The sequence below is a fragment of the Eumetopias jubatus genome, unplaced genomic scaffold, assembly GCF_037043125.1.
Source record: "Eumetopias jubatus isolate StellerSeaLion01/CBP00866 unplaced genomic scaffold, mEumJub1_p1.0 scaffold_2, whole genome shotgun sequence".
NCBI lineage: Eukaryota > Metazoa > Chordata > Mammalia > Carnivora > Otariidae > Eumetopias > Eumetopias jubatus.
The window spans coordinates 159,904,665-159,920,618 of record NW_028274808.1 but is presented as its reverse complement, the minus strand read 5'-3'; the positions used below and the strand labels follow the sequence as shown (position 1 = coordinate 159,920,618).

The window sequence follows — 15,954 nt, the reverse complement described above, 5'->3', positions numbered from 1 at the left end:
TAACTGGTTTTGGTTTCCGCAGGCCCTATTTACATCATCACCGAGTACTGCTTCTATGGGGATTTGGTCAACTATTTGCATAAGAATAGGGATAGCTTCCTGAGCCGCCACCCGGAGAAGCCAAAGGAAGAGCTGGACATTTTCGGATTGAACCCTGCCGATGACAGCACACGGAGGTGGGTGCAGAGGGACATGCTGCTGTGAGTCGTTGGCTTACAAGCCTCACCAGTGGAGAGAGCCCGTGTCTGCATAGAATCCATGTCTGCAGACCCCGTGCCATCAGGCAGCAAGACTTAGAGTCCCCCAGCCTACCCCGTTGTCCCCTGATGCAGCCGGGACACACCTGCCCGCAGGTGTTTGGGACCAGATATCACATGGGGAGGCCTTGCCAAGAGGTTTGAACGGAGGCAAGAGTTGGAGTCATTCTGGGAGCCATTTTGCTGCTAATGTGTGGTCTGCTTGAGACCTGTAAGTTGCGGCTCTGGCCAGGGATGCTTCCCTGCTGGTATCTTGTGAGAAACTGCCTGAGGACCTCCAAGTTTGAGATTCTGCTCCTTGCGGACCCTGGGCCTAGAAATCAAGCCAGTGGTAGTAATCCCAACTGCGGGAAACTACAAGTAGCTACAGAGGTCTGTGTGGCTTTAAAGTTCTGTGAGATCAGAAAGTGCAAGTTCACTTTATATTGAATTCCTCAATGGACACCACATTGGCACTGAAATTATTGAGGAGCAGGAAACATCTGGCCACGTGGTCGTGTGGCCCAGGGTTTGTGGCCCGTGAGTTGAAAAACAGAGCAAGAATAAAGACAGACACACCTCAGTTGAGATGACCCAGGTATTTGTGTGATTATTGATAAATGCTCATCTCACCTTCCAGGCTGCCCCACGTGGAAGGTGCACATTGGTTTTGCTTTTGCTCACCCCCCTGGCTAGCCCCATACCTGCCTCACCGCCTTGCATACATGGGCCCCTGCTCATCATCTACTGAAGGTAGAATGACCACTCCCAAGGGGCACCCTGAATAAGGTTTCTTTTTCTTTTGTTACAGTTATGTTATTTTATCTTTTGAAAACAATGGTGACTACATGGACATGAAGCAAGCTGACACCACACAGTATGTCCCCATGCTGGAAAGGAAAGAGGTTTCTAAATACTCGGACATCCAGAGATCGCTGTATGACCGCCCAGCCTCGTATAAGAAGAAATCTATGTTAGGTAAAACTGTCACTGTCCACTCTCTGCATCTGCCAGTGGTTTGGTATGATACAGATTTCCCCTGCTCTCCGAAAGTTGGGTTTCTGCCACTCTTTGATGAAAGATCTACATTAGTACTCGTTCTCACTCACTGAAAGAAGTCCGAAAAGGATTTTGGGTTTTACGAAATAGTAAGTGCTTCTTTGCTTTACACCGTTTTGGCTTACACAGGAGTTCATAGGAATGCTCTACTTTCAGATAGTGGTGGAAGCCTGTACTTAAAATACCCAGAGGAAGGAGTGCCAGGGTGGCTTGATCGGTTAAGCATCTGCCTCTTGATCTCAGCCCCGGCCTTGATCTCAGGGCCGTGAGTTCAAGCCCCGTGTTGGGCTCCATGCTGGGCATGGAGACTACTTAAAAAAAAAAAAAAAATACTTAGAGGAAGGTGAGCAGGCACGGTGAGCAGAACTGCCAGCCCGTGGTCCCTAACTGTGTGTCTGCACAACTGTATCTGTGATGTGTTTTCAGAAGTTTGTGGCCTGTGAATTGAAAAGAAGAAAAAGAATAAAGACTTAATGCAACGCACTTTCACACTTTAAATGTAATCCTTTTAAAGAATGGTTTATCCTGATATACTTATCTTCCTTTTTTGGTGTTAATGTGTCTTTTTTTTTTTTTAATGAAAGTATGGTGATCATTTTTTTTTTTCTCTTATTGGGGGAAAAAAATTAAGTGCCCTTATTGGCAAAATTAAAAGTTGTCTATCTTCTATTGGTTCCTAATATTTTTTTCAAAATTTTAATTCTATAAGTCTCTGGTATCTAGGAGTTCAGTAGCCCTTGCTTTTGGCTTTGTAAATATCCACTTTGTGATAGAAACTGGAAAGTAGACAATTGGAGGTCGTGTTTTTCTGACAAGAGTGTTAGGTGTTTCTACTGAATATTGTTTGAAGGAAGATCTGTCTGCTCTTTCAAAACAGATGAACATGTGGCAGGACTGCATTGATTTATAAACTCCAGGGAGCCTAGCCGATGCCCAGAGCAGATGGACCACCCCACTTCTGCCAGGGTGGGGGTGGCCCTTCCAGGTTCTTGTCTAATCCCAGGCTTGGAGTGGGGAAGACACTACTATCGGGTCCGATGTTGACATGTCTTGTAATTTTGTGTTATTGGGCCTGAGCCCTCCCATTAGTCAATGCACAAAAGTGTTGACCTGCCATGGAAATTATTTTGAAAATCACTGATATGCTCTGAATGCTTGCGGGGTTCTTAAGTGAAAGGTACAATCTGTTAAAAAAGAATGTGCTTGTTTTGCAAAGCTCGGTATATAAGAATATTTTCCATTGCTGCAGTTCCAAGTTCCATTCACTTCTCATTGCCAAATGGGTACACTTCCAAGCCCTTTTAAAAGATTAGCCAATGAGAGCTGTCGGAACCAGTGCTTCCTCTCCCCTCCCGTATTGTTAAAAATAGTTTACATTGCTTCCCAGGCTGGACCTGGCTCCAGATGTCAGGGGAACCTGATTCATGCTCAGCCCGGGCCCTGTTGGCAGGCGGACCACTGCTTTCTGGCCTTCTCCTAGCTGGCAGGAAAAATGTGAATGGCTGCAACTACTCTTCACTTGCCTGAAAATTTTTAAAAAGAAATGAGAACTGCTGGCCTAGATTACCTCCTTCCTCGAAAACCCTGGGACCCTTCCAGATGGGACTAACTGGGGAAAGTGGACAAGTTACAAAAGGAACTAAAGGCAAAGTCCTTGGCACTGACCTATAAGATTGTTACCTCTAGTCTGATTGGGGCTGGATTTTATTCAGGAAATGAGCCAAACACTCTGAAGGTGGCTTTAAAAAGAGGAAAAAACAAAGGGGGGGCGGATTCCTAGAAGCTACTTTCTCAAGGGCCCTTATGTATATTCATCATGGAAGATTTTGTGTGTGTGTGTGTGTGTGTGTACGTGTGTGTGTGTGTGTGTGTGTGTGTGTGTGTTAGAGGTGGCTGAGGTAACTTGCTAACTAAGGCTGAAAAAAGAAATTTGGGAGGCAAACAACAAGATATGTGTGAGAACCCACTAGACTGGTCCTTATGGATATATATATATATATGTTTATAAACCAGAGAGATATTTCTGCAGATAGATTTCTTTTTAATGGTAGAACCTCTGCATGGCTTACATACCCACCCGTGAGGTCTGGAAATGCTATAGGAACATAATTTTAGATCCGTTCTTTGGACAAGGCTGAGCAGCCTGACAAGTGGCTGCCCTAGGGGAGCGTCCCCGTGGGGGATGCTTCACACTGTCCTCTAGGGCCAACACACTTCATTCTTTTTCTGCAGACTCGGAAGTCAAAAACCTCCTTTCAGACGATAACTCAGAAGGCCTTACTTTGTTGGACTTGTTGAGCTTTACCTATCAAGTTGCGCGAGGAATGGAATTTTTGGCTTCAAAAAATGTAAGTGCGTTCATGGAACAGAGTTCTCTGTGGATCCAGCCACAGGTCTGAGTGAGGTGAGCATGGAAGATCTCGCTTGAAGAGGCCAGTAGCAATGGCTGCTTCTCTCTTCCTTTTCCCCCGAAGCGTAGTGGGGAGTCTGATATCATCAAGTATCTACTCTGCTCTAGAGCTTTCTCCCTCTTGGGGGTGGTTGGGAGGAGAGCCTGGAGGAGGCAAGCTGTCTGTGCTGGGACAGCCTCCCCAACGCATGCCAGGCAGCTCCCAGCACCACCAGGAGGTGGTCAGTCTTGCAGGGGTGATGTTGTCTTGTGGCAGATGGACAGACTGTTGTTTCTTCCCTTTCGATGCAGTGTGTCCATCGGGACCTGGCTGCTCGAAATGTCCTCCTGGCGCAGGGGAAAATCGTGAAGATCTGTGACTTCGGCCTGGCCAGAGACATCATGCATGATTCAAACTACGTGTCCAAAGGCAGTGTATGTGCTCTCTCTGCTCACTTGACATGCTCACCTTTCCTCACTCAATCTCTAAAGCTACGTGTTGCTTCTGGCCACTCAGGGTCCATATTTTTAACGTGGAGTCCATGAAATTCAGGAATGGGCTCCAGGGAATCAGTATGAAAAGCATGAGCTCTGTAGCCAGGCTGCCTGGGCGTGAGTACTGGCTCCAGCACGTACTAGCGTGGAGCTTTGGGGCGAGTTACTTGACCATTCCGTACCTTAGTTTTCCCTATCAGTAGCAGTGACCTGATAACAGTACCTATCTCCTGGGTTTTCGTGGGTGATTCGGTGACTTTAATGTTAAATGCTTAGAACCGTGCCTGGTACATATGAACACTTAGCAAGTGTTAGCTATTACTCGTCTGTGCCTCAGTACATGCATTCATTTCCAGACAGAGCATCTCTGACTTCTACCAAATTTGCAAATGGAATCTATGACCCCTAAAACTTAAGACCATTTGAGTGAATAGATCTTAGAGGCCCAATCTCCTGAAAGACTGTCATTCTAAATGAACCCTCGGACCATCCTCCCCACCGCTTCTACCTCTAAGCAGATGTGGTAGCTCAGTATTGCCACCTGTTGGTACAATTACAAATCACGCCACTGCACCTGTTGTGAGACCACTCGGGGCTGCTGCCTCCACCCACAGAAGGCCACCTCTCTGTGTCCAGGGTTCATGTGGTTTGTGTACTGCGTGGCCGTGATCTGGAGATTTAGGCACCCCAAACAGATCAGTGGACGTTGGTGGAGTTGCTCTCTCGCCTGCTCAAGAAGCCGATGAATCTGTGATCTTGCCTGCCATTGTAGAGGGCTGAAGGATGCTAACATGGTCCCTTTATGTGGCGGCCTCAGCTTAGTGTTTGCACCGCAGCCGGCACCAGCCTCACAGAAGAGGCTTCCAGATTATGAAATGACAATTTCTTAAAGTTCAAAAATGTAACTGGTTCTCAGAGCACTGGATCTGTTTTTAATTTTGTTCCTAGGAACACCTGCAAATAGGAGACAGGCCCATTCAGGGCTCTCACTCTTTGGGTAAACATTCAGGCTTAAATATTTTTGGATGTTATTCTTTGGGAGGACACAAGAGGCAACATCGACCATCCGTCCTTCATCAGATATTTATTGAGCACCCACTAGGTGCCAGGCACTCTTCTGAGTGTGGGGAGCGTAGCGCTGGACAAAAAAACACGAAGATTTTGTGGGCAAGGTTATTAGTGCAAGTTATTATTAGTCCACAGAGAACCCCTGCTATTTCTGCTGCTGTAGGTCATCAGTGGGTATGCTGGGTTTACTTTCCTCCGTCTCTCCATGTAGACCTTTCTCCCCGTGAAGTGGATGGCCCCTGAGAGCATCTTCGACAACCTCTACACCACGCTGAGTGACGTGTGGTCCTACGGCATTCTGCTCTGGGAGATCTTTTCCCTTGGTATGGACCTGACATCTCTGCTCGTTCGGGTTGTTTTGCAACAACACGGGAAGGGAAGCACTGTTTTCCAAGCTCCAGGGTGTAGACGATGCTAAGATACGTGCTGTGAGTCAAGAGTGCAGCAGCTGATTTAAATCACAAATTGTGCACTTGTGGTGTCTGATGTATCCCCATGTGCACTGAGCCGGGAGTCTTGGGGGGCTGCGCCCTCACCTCTGGCCTGTGCCCCCCACTCCTTTGGGCTGTGCTTGGGTGACTTTCTCCCACTGCAAGTGTTCCTGAGGACACCCACTCCCCAGCTGCTTTCTTGCTGGGGACTTTGAGTTAAGTAGGTTCACCGGTGGGGAGTCACCTTTCCGTCGCTTCATGGTGATCGACGCTCAGGTGAAAAGTAGTATGGCAGGCGAATGGGTGTGACTCACCTTCCCGGTCATCGCTCTGGAGGAGGAGAGGAACCTCCTGGTCATTCAGGGAGTCAGTCCCCAGGTACCCCCCCGTGCCGCCAGGTGAGGGCCCTGAGGGAGGAGTGATTCACGACCCTGACCTTAGTTCATCTGGAGAGGTAAGACCTCCATGTAGCAATAAACCGTGTGCTGCTGATTTAAAATTGTCATGGAAGAGAAAGGGGAAGGGAGCCCTGCGGTCATTTTGGACGGCTTTAGAGAGGAAACTAAGCTTCATCTGGCCTTGGCCATACACACTGAAAGGTGTCCTGAATTCTGTAGGAAAGGGTTTCTTCTCTGCCTCATCTCCTTTTCTGATCCCGGTTCTCCCTGCTTGGATGTCACTGTGTGGATCATCCCAGTGTGTGGCTTGACTGAGTCTCACGGTCTATTAAAAGGAGAGAATTATCTAGGTATTTCAAGCCGCAGCTTTGACTTTTGCTCTCGTTATTTGAACATTTTTGGTGAAAATGATTTTTTTGCCTTCAGTGGTTCAGAATTTCTCTTGCTTTTCTATTTTGCTTTATGTATGTAGATCCAATAGTCAGAAACATTGAAAAACATGTTCGTGCTTTTTCTAAAGATGTAGTTTTGTCTCAGGTGTCTGGACTTGACCAACATTAAGTACTGGTGACATTTATTTATTTATTTATTTTAAAGATTTATTTATTTATTTATTTATTTATTTATTTATTTATTTATTTGACAGAGAGAGACACAGTGAGAGAGGGAACACAAGCAGGGGGAGTGGGAGAGGGAGAAGCAGGCTTCCCGCGGAGCAGGGAGCCCGATGCGGGGCTTGATCCCAGGATCCTGGGATCATGACCCGAGCCAAAGGCAGACTCTCAACGACTGAGCCACTCAGGCGCCCCAAGTCCTGCTTACATTTAAAATTTGAGGGGAATTCCTGGTTACATTTAAGATTTGGGGAAGCAAACTGTGAAGTCGAGGAGATAATAACACTTTATTGCCTTGAAAGAACCAGAACTTCAAGTGGGGATCCCCAGGTGTTTTCTGTAGGTTCTGTGTCACCCTGAGAGTTTCAGCAGTGTCCCACCCGCTGGCTAATCCTGGTGGTTTCCCTTGGTTTTCAGGTGGCACACCCTACCCTGGCATGATGGTGGATTCTACTTTCTACAATAAGATCAAGAGTGGGTACCGGATGGCCAAGCCTGACCACGCCACCAGCGAAGTGTGAGCCCCCTCCCCATCTTGTGGGCCTTGTGTTCATGCCCAGTGGGTCTGTGGGTTGTGGGGGGTGCCCTGACACCCCTCCCTGTGCCCACTCTGAGTTCTGCGCTCCCGCAGCTATGAGATCATGGTGAAGTGCTGGCACAGCGAGCCGGAGAAGAGACCCTCCTTCTACCACCTGAGTGAGATTGTGGAGCATCTGCTGCCTGGACAGTATAAGAAGGTTTGTCTGGGCCCCTTAAAGATGGGTGGAAAGGAATGGGCAAAGGGAAGACGTCAATAGCTGGTAGCTCTGCGAGTGAGCCGCACCATTCAACACTGTTTTAAAGGAACATTTTCAGAGGAGGAAAACGATTGCTTGATCCAGTGGCCTGGGTTTCCTGGAGTGCTCCCCAGACCCCTGGTAGCAGTGATGTCTGAAAACCCTCCCCTTTCCGCAGGGCTCCCCTTTCATCTTAAGTGTGCAACACCTGTAAACACTTTATTCTCCAGATATTTGAGTATCTGAAGCTACTGTGCAGTTAGAAGTCTCGGGGCATCCACAGCCTCATTTGCATACACTTAAATCCACGTGAAATTGGCTTTTACCAGCTGACTGGAAGGAACAACCTCAGCTATTATTTGTGGCTCCAGCTGGTTTTTTTGTGGGATAGGAAGCATTGTTCAAAGGAACAAATGTAATTTCATGGAACCAAGCAGGATACGTTAATGAATGAAACAACTTTCTGCTGAGATGCTGTGAAGGAACCCCAGACACAGTTGTATAATAAACTCCATTTCTGAGATTCAGATTAGTCGCCATGTAGAGTCTTCATAGTTGTTACTTCTTCTCAAAGAGGAGCAGCGTTAGGAGGTTGTGTGCTGAACCGGGAGTTAAATGCTTTTGTCTGTTGATTATTTCACTGCCCATTACAACTCCTCGAAGTGAAGCAATGAGGAGGCAGAAGGAAATTATGGTAGGTCAATCAGAGGAGTTCTGGCTGCCTTAAGTCAGACGTGTTGGTGGGAAGAGACTGGAAGTATTGTTGAAAATGGGGTTTTCTAGATCAAAGGTCTGTAAGCTTTGAGTTAGATTTCTCCAACATTTAAGGATCAGGAAGGTTTCAGGGATGGTGCTCCCAGTGGAAGTCCTTGTCACCTCTTATTGGGACCCATCCAAGCCCTGGAGAGATTATGTAATGGGGACCAGAAGGGTCCATGCTAGTCCCAGAGAAGGGAGTGGGTGTGTGTGTTGGGGGGGGGCAGGCACAGTCTTAGCTATTGACTCAGAGAACGGGCTCATTGTGATCTTAAGGTGAATGAGAGATCTCACTGGCAGGATGGCGGGAGATCTCTGTCATTGGTGGCCCTTTGTTCGTGTCCCACACCTCTGGGGACGGTTGACCTCTGACTCTCCTTCAGTTGTCTAAATCCCGTATCGGGGAGGGAGTTTGGAGACACAGACCCTTAAACGGGAGTAAGTTCTGAGAATCCTTTTTGCAGTTCGGGCCGTGACACTTGGCTAACCATGTGAAATGAATGTCTGCAGAGTTATGAAAAGATTCATCTGGACTTCCTGAAGAGCGACCACCCCGCCGTGGCGCGCATGCGCGTGGACTCGGACAACGCCTACATTGGCGTCACCTACAAAAACGAGGAAGACAAGCTGAAGGACTGGGAGGGCAGCCTGGACGAGCAGAGGCTGAGCGCGGACAGCGGCTACATCATCCCCCTGCCCGACATCGACCCTGTTCCTGAGGAGGAAGACCTGGGCAAGAGGAACAGACACAGGTATAGGGCTTCCGGCAGGGCCCCCCCTCTCCGCTCCCCAGCACACCTGATGGTGAGGCTCGCCCGGAGCTGCGTCCGTTCCACGGCAGCCGGCTGCAGAGTCCCGGAGTCCCCAAGGGGTCTGCTCCGTTTTGTAAACGCTTCCCAGACCATCCTAATGTGGGCCCTGTGGGGTTGGGGGAGGTGTAGAGCAGGCAGGGACGTGCTTCCCAGGTGGAGAGCCTTTGACCCAAGTCCCCAGGTAGCTTGATCAGTCACTGCAGCCCTGATTCTTGAGATACTATAAGCCTCTCTTGCTGTTTTCTGCATGGGTCCTGGGACTAGGGGGAGAGTTGAGGGAGAGGATAGACTGGGCTATTTGATACTGACTGTCAGGGGATCTTAACCCCAGCTTCAAGTTTGGGTCACCTGGGGAGACTTGAAAACTGATCTACACACTTCACCCAGACCAACAAGTTAGAATCTCTGGGAACGGAGCCCAGGCGCCTCCTGGCTGATTTTATTCCTTCTTTTTAACTTTGTATAATGGAAGATTTCTAACCTGCCCGATTTAAGTCGAATAGTGAACTGTCGGTTCCTCTGTCACCGGACTTGAGCATTTATGAACTCGTGGCCGGACTGCATGAAGAGCCATATCTACTCGGCTGCTACTCTCTTTGGACTGTTTTGAAACAAATCCTAGACATCATATCATTTCATCCATAAATATTCTATTATGGTGCCTCTAAAAGATAAAGGCTCTATTTAAAAGAATAGCTGGGGTTATTAAGTTATTAAAAAAAAAAAAACTACAGTACCGTTGTCTTGCCCTCCCCCACCAACTGACAAGAAATCGTTAAGAGCATCAGATATTCAGTGTTCAGATTTCCCTGACTCTCTCATAAATACAGTTTTGCATTTGTTTTGTTCTAATTGAGAACCAAGTAAGAATCACACGTGGCATTTAGTTGCTACGTCTCTATACGTTTGTCCTGCCCCTTCTTACCCCCTTGCATAGTAATTGTGAAGAAACTGGAGTATTTGCCTGTAACGTTCCCACATTCAGAATGTTGCTGATTGCATCCTGTAGTGTGTCTGACCATGTGCTTTCTCTCCTGTATTTGCTGTAAACTGGTAGTCTAGAGCCTTGATCTGGCTCAGGTTAGATTTTTGGCAAGCATGCTTCAAAGCCGGTGCTGTGTACGTCCATTGGGAGCTACCTACTGTCCAGTTGTCTCCCCTTCTGTGACATTAACAGCCATTAGTGATCATCACCTGGATCCATTAATTTATTACCAACGCGATGCTAACACCCAGCTAGGACTACAGTCATTAGTTTTCACAGTCCCGAAGAGGGGACCACGTCCCAGTTCCCCCTGTCTTTGCATAGCCCTTGAAAAGAGGCAGGAGAAAGTGATGATAGTGGTCCTTGGTTCCAGGTCCAAGTTGCATATGAGTCTCTCTTCTTTTTTCCTCTTCGTTCAGGATACTCTTGTCCCTTCTTCCTCAGTCATTTGGTTAGCTACATACAGTTATTTAGGCAGAAGCACATGGTGTTATTAGTTTGGAGCCTTGTGATTTTGACATCCCTTGCTGTTGGTATGAACCAGGTAATTTAAAAAGTATAGTTGTGGTTTTGTTTTTGGAATGTGTTATGAGACTAGGGAAGGTTGGGCAGAGTGCCCTGACTTACCTTTGCTCATGACAATTTCAAAATTATGTTTATGTTCTTTTAGCAAAGTGTTTCTGTGAGCTTTGGGTATCTATGGTAGCACTTGACCTCAGATCTGCCATCCTTTTTGGTTATTTTGTATGTCAGGGACTCTGAATAATATTTCAGTCATAAAAAGGTTTTGCTTCTAAGTTAAGTTAGAAAGTTGTATTGATAAATAACATAAGCAAAGTGCCCAGAACTTTTCTGGGGGTACACGAGGCTGCACCACAGAATTTGACATCTATTACACAGAGAGAATAATTCTAGCTGATAGATAGTTGTCGTCTTAGATAATTAGAACTTCTGCAAGGGTGATAACGTTTGATTTTCGAATTGTACGAAGTATATACCAAATGACTACCCCCAGGTCAGTTGAGACTGTGGCTCTGACAGGTGGGCTGAGCATGGGGAGTGTCTTGGTCAGCTTAGGCTGCTGTTACACACTATCATGGATTTGGGGTCGTAGACAATAGAAATCTGTTTTCTCACAGTTCTGGAGGCTGGAAGTCCAAGATGAAGGTGTTGGCAGGTTTGGTTTTTCCTGAAGCTCTCTCCTTGGCTTGCAGATGGCCATCTTTTTAATGTGTCCTCACGTGGTCTTTTTCTGTGTGCGTATTGCGGGTGTCTCTTCCTCTACAAGGACCCCAGTCCTGTGGGGTGAGGGCCCCATTTTAATGACTTCATTTAACCTTAATTACCTCCTAAAAGGCCCTGTCTGCAAATATAATCACAATGGGGATTAGGGCTTCAACATGTGAATTTGGTGGGAGGGGGGCGTTATACGATTCTGTCCATCATGGGGGTAGGGATGCCAGGGTTGGGATGCTCTGGGTCTAGGAAGGCATAGTGGTCCTGTGAAGCCCTCTCCTTGGGCTTGGGAGGGGAGTGGGCATGAGAAAAACTGGCTCTTGCTTGCTGTAGAGGGTTTGGGGGGTGCTGGGTCAGTACTATTGTGGCCAGGCACTGGGCCACAAGAAGGGAATCAGAAGTAAGCCCAGTCATGAGCTCTGGGACTGCTGCGAAGCCTGGCAAGCAGCAAGGATGATCTGGGGCTGAGTCTCCCTGAAGTTAGCTTCCTCCATGGCCACATCTCTGCCTTCTCTCTGTGAGATGGATCGGCAGAGAGGAGCCTGCCAAGCCCAGTAGGGTCAGGGCAAGGGGGTGACTCCTCTGTAGGACTCCACTGTAGAACTGGCCCCCAGGGAGGGGCCATTAGTCCAAATCACAGTGTCCAAAGAAGTCTCATAAATGCAGGTCCTAATTGGGTTGGGGTCCATATCCAAGGGTTGACTTAGGCCTCCAGCTACTGGCCAGGGCCCCAGGAAGCAGATCTGTCTGGTCTGCCAGGGAGAAGGGTTGTCAGGACGACGTGATTATCAAGACCAGCCCAGTGGACTGGGGTTCACAGTGAGGCTCCCGGACCAGGGGGTAGGGTGGAGTACAGATTCAGAATGGAGACAAAAGCTCAGTCCTAGGGAAGGGCCCAATGTGTGGGGTTGTGAAGGGAAACCTCAGTTTGGTGACCCTGCAGGTTCTAAGAGCTCTCCGGGCTACAAGGACCTTGGGGCGGATGGCAGCAGACTGTTTCCCATAGGCCCCTACCTGCCAGGCTCAGTTCTCTGCTTGGAAATCGAACTGACCTGGAGAGGAGGGGAGCAAGGCAGAGGAGTCAAGCCTGGTCCTCAGGGGATAAAAGAGCTGGATCGAGAGCCGCTGCTGGGCGTGTGTGAGCCTCGCTCCTCTGGCTGGCCAGCCCATAGTGTGGCTTACATGGCACGTCTCCAGCGTGCTGCTGCAGCCTCACGGTGAGAGCAGACTGGCCTGCCTGTCAGCACCTCACCTGCTGGGAGCCAAATGACAGATCTAGACATGTTGCAATCCAAGGCAGGAGAATGATAAGGCAGTAGGAGTTTAGAGACAGGAAGGTAGGGAATCATGACAGGCTAGAGACTAGGGAAAATTATTTTTCTAAAAAGAGGTATTTTAAATGTCCAGAAAAATTGAGAGACTACATCTACTACTTAGCTTTAGTAGTTGTTAACATTTTGCCACATTTGGTTTCTCTACCTATATAATGTTATAGTTACCCCTATTTTACGTATATATGTAATATATAATAATATATACTATGTAATTAATAACACATAATATGGAATATATATGTACCACATTCATAAACATGCATCCTTTTTCTTTTCTTGCTAAAACATTTGAAACTCCAGCAAACATCTCCTAAGAATAAGGATACTCTCAAGGTGCCTGGGTGGCTCAGTTGGTTAAGCGTCTGCCTTCGGCTCAGGTCATGATCCCAGGGCCCTGGGATCGAGCCCCGCGGCAGGCGCTCTGCTTGGCAGGAAGCCTGCTTCTTCCTCTGCCTCTGCCCCACCCACGCACATACTTGCACTCTCTTTGTCAAATAAATAACTAAATCTTTAAGAACAAGCAATGAGGATACTCTCCTATAAAAAATCATAACAGCATGATCACATGTAAGAAAATTAACTATTTCCTGATATCCTCTGCTATTCAGGCCCTATTTAGGTAGGGTTTGAGTAATAACAATAATAATAATAGCTAATATTTATTGGGACTTAGTATGTTCTAGGTACTGTGCTCAGTGCTTTATGGTTATTACCTTATTTAATCACCCTGACAAGCAGGAATATTGTCAGGCACTATTGTCATCCCATTCCATAGGCCAGGGAACTAGCTCAGGGGGTTAAGTGACTGGTGTGACTCCCACAGCTGCTAAGTGCTAGATGATTCCAGACTTACAGCTCCTTTTCAGCCCCTTCTCTAGTGAGTAAAGAGCCTTCACCCTGCTTTCCAGACTGGGGCTGGGGAAGATCTGGAAGGGTGTAAAGAAGAGGGGAAGAAGGCTTTCCTGAGGCATGGGCTCAGATCCTGAGAACACTGTTTGGACACTCGGGAAGTTTCAGGGACAGCAAGTGACTGGCCCGGCTGTAGTTTGCAGCTGATTTCATCCCTCTGTGCTTTTCCTTCCCTCATTGTCTTCTGATCAGGCACTGCTTACTTTCTTTTCCACTAGGACTGAGTGGGCGGGGGGGGTGGGGGAGGCTAAAAATTGTCACAGCTTGTTAGCAACTCTGCTGGAAGATTTGACAGAAGAGAAGGAAGGCCGAAGCATGGAGATGACCTGGGGATCTCGGTTTTGCACAGGGCCCACTGTGGTGTGACACATGATGAGTAGCTGCCTGGCTTGGCAGCAGAATCTTGCCAGATCGGGTGGCCTGAGGTGGAATGCCAAAGGATCTCACAGGAAGAACTCCTTTGCTTCTGGGGGCAGGGGGCACCCCAGCCACCCATCCAGTCTCATGGGTCTGCACGTGGGCTTAACCTTTCCAATCCTCTCCCTCGTCCAGCTCACAGACCTCAGAAGAGAGCGCTATCGAGACAGGTTCCAGCAGCTCTACTTTCATCAAGAGAGAGGATGAAACCATCGAGGATATCGACATGATGGACGACATTGGCATAGACTCCTCAGACCTGGTAGAGGACAGCTTCCTGTGACTGGCAGATTCAGGGGGGCACTTTCCACTCCTGGGGCCACCTTGGATCCCTTTAAGCAAACCACTTGATTGCAATGCAAACGTTTGGGAGGAGGACGCGGATGAGGTGTAAAGAGAAGTTCTCAGCCGAGGGCCTCAGGGAGCCTGCTCACTATGGATGAATGGGAGCTTTCGAAATGAGCTCTGTCAGCCTTGCCTCTTGGCAATGCTTCAGTAGCATCTTAGCGGCGTGTGAAGTTTGGAGATGTTTGGACAAGGAAGTGATAGGTCTCGGAAGGTGAACTCCATGTTTCCAAGGCATTGGTGAGATTCCAACAGACACAACTTCGATTGCGAGAAAACCCCAGCATTGTAATTATGTAAATAGGTCTAACTGAGGATGTGTTTAGATTTGTATTAACTGTCTTCTCCGGACTTCTGAAGAGACCACTCATCCCATCCATGTACTTCCTGCTTGAAACCTGGTATCAGCTGCTGTTGAACTCCTCTTTGAAGTACATGCAAAACCACTTTTGAACCTTAAAAGGTACTGGTACTATAGCATTTTACTTTTTTTTTTTTTTTTAGTGTTAAAGAGATAAAGAAGAATAATTAACCAATCTTGTTTACTAGATTTGGGTCCTTTAGAAGCCCACCAACTCATTTTCGTATTGTAATCTACGTTTAATATACTACTGTTATCAGTAACGCTAAATGTGTAATGTGTAACACGTTTTCCCTACAGAGAAAGCACAATTAAAAAAAATACTAAGTAGGTGACAAGTTGGACAGTTTTTGACATTTGTATCAAATAACCGATGTTTCTCTAGAAAATATGGTAATAGCTTTAGTGGATTAAATTTAGTGGAACATAGAGAACAAAGTAAAAGTAGTGTCTTCCAGGAAGTCCGTGTTTTTAACTGTGTACTGAGTAGGTTCCCTAATCTGTTGTACTAAAAACAGTTAATTGCCCTCTGAAGTGATGGGATTTGAAAGAAACAAACCCCTAAATCCTAAATGTTCTCGACATAAAGGCATAAGCCTATGCCTAACATGACTTCTCATTTTATTACCCCGTGGAAAATACAATCAGCAATAAAAACTTAATTTGCAGAGGTCATTTTCATGCCCGGTGATAACTCTGGTGCATCCCAACATCTATATTTTCAAAATTTTACAAACCCTAGAAGAGTCAGAAGGATGCCTTGACCATGGCCTCCTTTCCTTCATCTCCTCTCCCACAGAGAAATAGTTTGAAACTGTGAGAACACACAGGCATCGTTTAGGGTTCATGTGTGTTAGACTGGATCCTCGCTTCCCAAATGTAATCGCAACCAGGATCACCAAATTCTAGGTCCCCACTCCAGAGCTTCTGAATTATTGAGTCTGGCCAGGGGCAGGATACTGTATTTTTATAAACTCCCTGGCTGTTTCGATTAGCCAGGTTTGGGAAACACCAGCTTAGGTCACAGGAAGTTGCCATGGGAAACAGATCATTTGAAATTTGGAACTGGGCTAGAAGTCATCCGTGCAGGAAGCCTACTATTTTAAATCCTTGGCTTTGGGTCAGTGACATTTAATGCCCCATATCTAGCAAGTGCTGCCCTTTGTTTAACTTTCCAGTCTTAGCTGAGGCTGAGAGAGCTAAATCTTGGTTTGGTAGGTCTTCTAGAAGTAAAGACAGCGCTTCCCACTGCATGGGGCAACTGGACTGCCCCCCCCCCCCCCATGGCATGCACGAAAATGACGCTATTCAGTGTCCCAAGTCTCTGTGTAAC

At 47.2% G+C, this 15,954-nt stretch overlaps 1 protein-coding gene across 1 annotated transcript in view; it reads left to right on the top strand.

Moving 5' to 3' along the window:
* The window catches only part of PDGFRA (platelet derived growth factor receptor alpha), a 32,903-nt gene extending 18,705 nt beyond the window's left edge, over positions 1-14,198 (top strand). The window contains exons 14-22 of the mRNA XM_028100642.1: positions 23-176; positions 1,048-1,214; positions 3,528-3,643; positions 3,997-4,119; positions 5,459-5,570; positions 7,108-7,207; positions 7,322-7,427; positions 8,733-8,974; positions 14,051-14,198. Of these exons, the coding sequence (XP_027956443.1) occupies positions 23-176; positions 1,048-1,214; positions 3,528-3,643; positions 3,997-4,119; positions 5,459-5,570; positions 7,108-7,207; positions 7,322-7,427; positions 8,733-8,974; positions 14,051-14,198 (1,268 nt within the window). The remainder of the gene's footprint in view (positions 1-22; positions 177-1,047; positions 1,215-3,527; positions 3,644-3,996; positions 4,120-5,458; positions 5,571-7,107; positions 7,208-7,321; positions 7,428-8,732; positions 8,975-14,050) is intronic.
* The last annotated feature ends 1,756 nt before the right edge of the window (positions 14,199-15,954 follow it).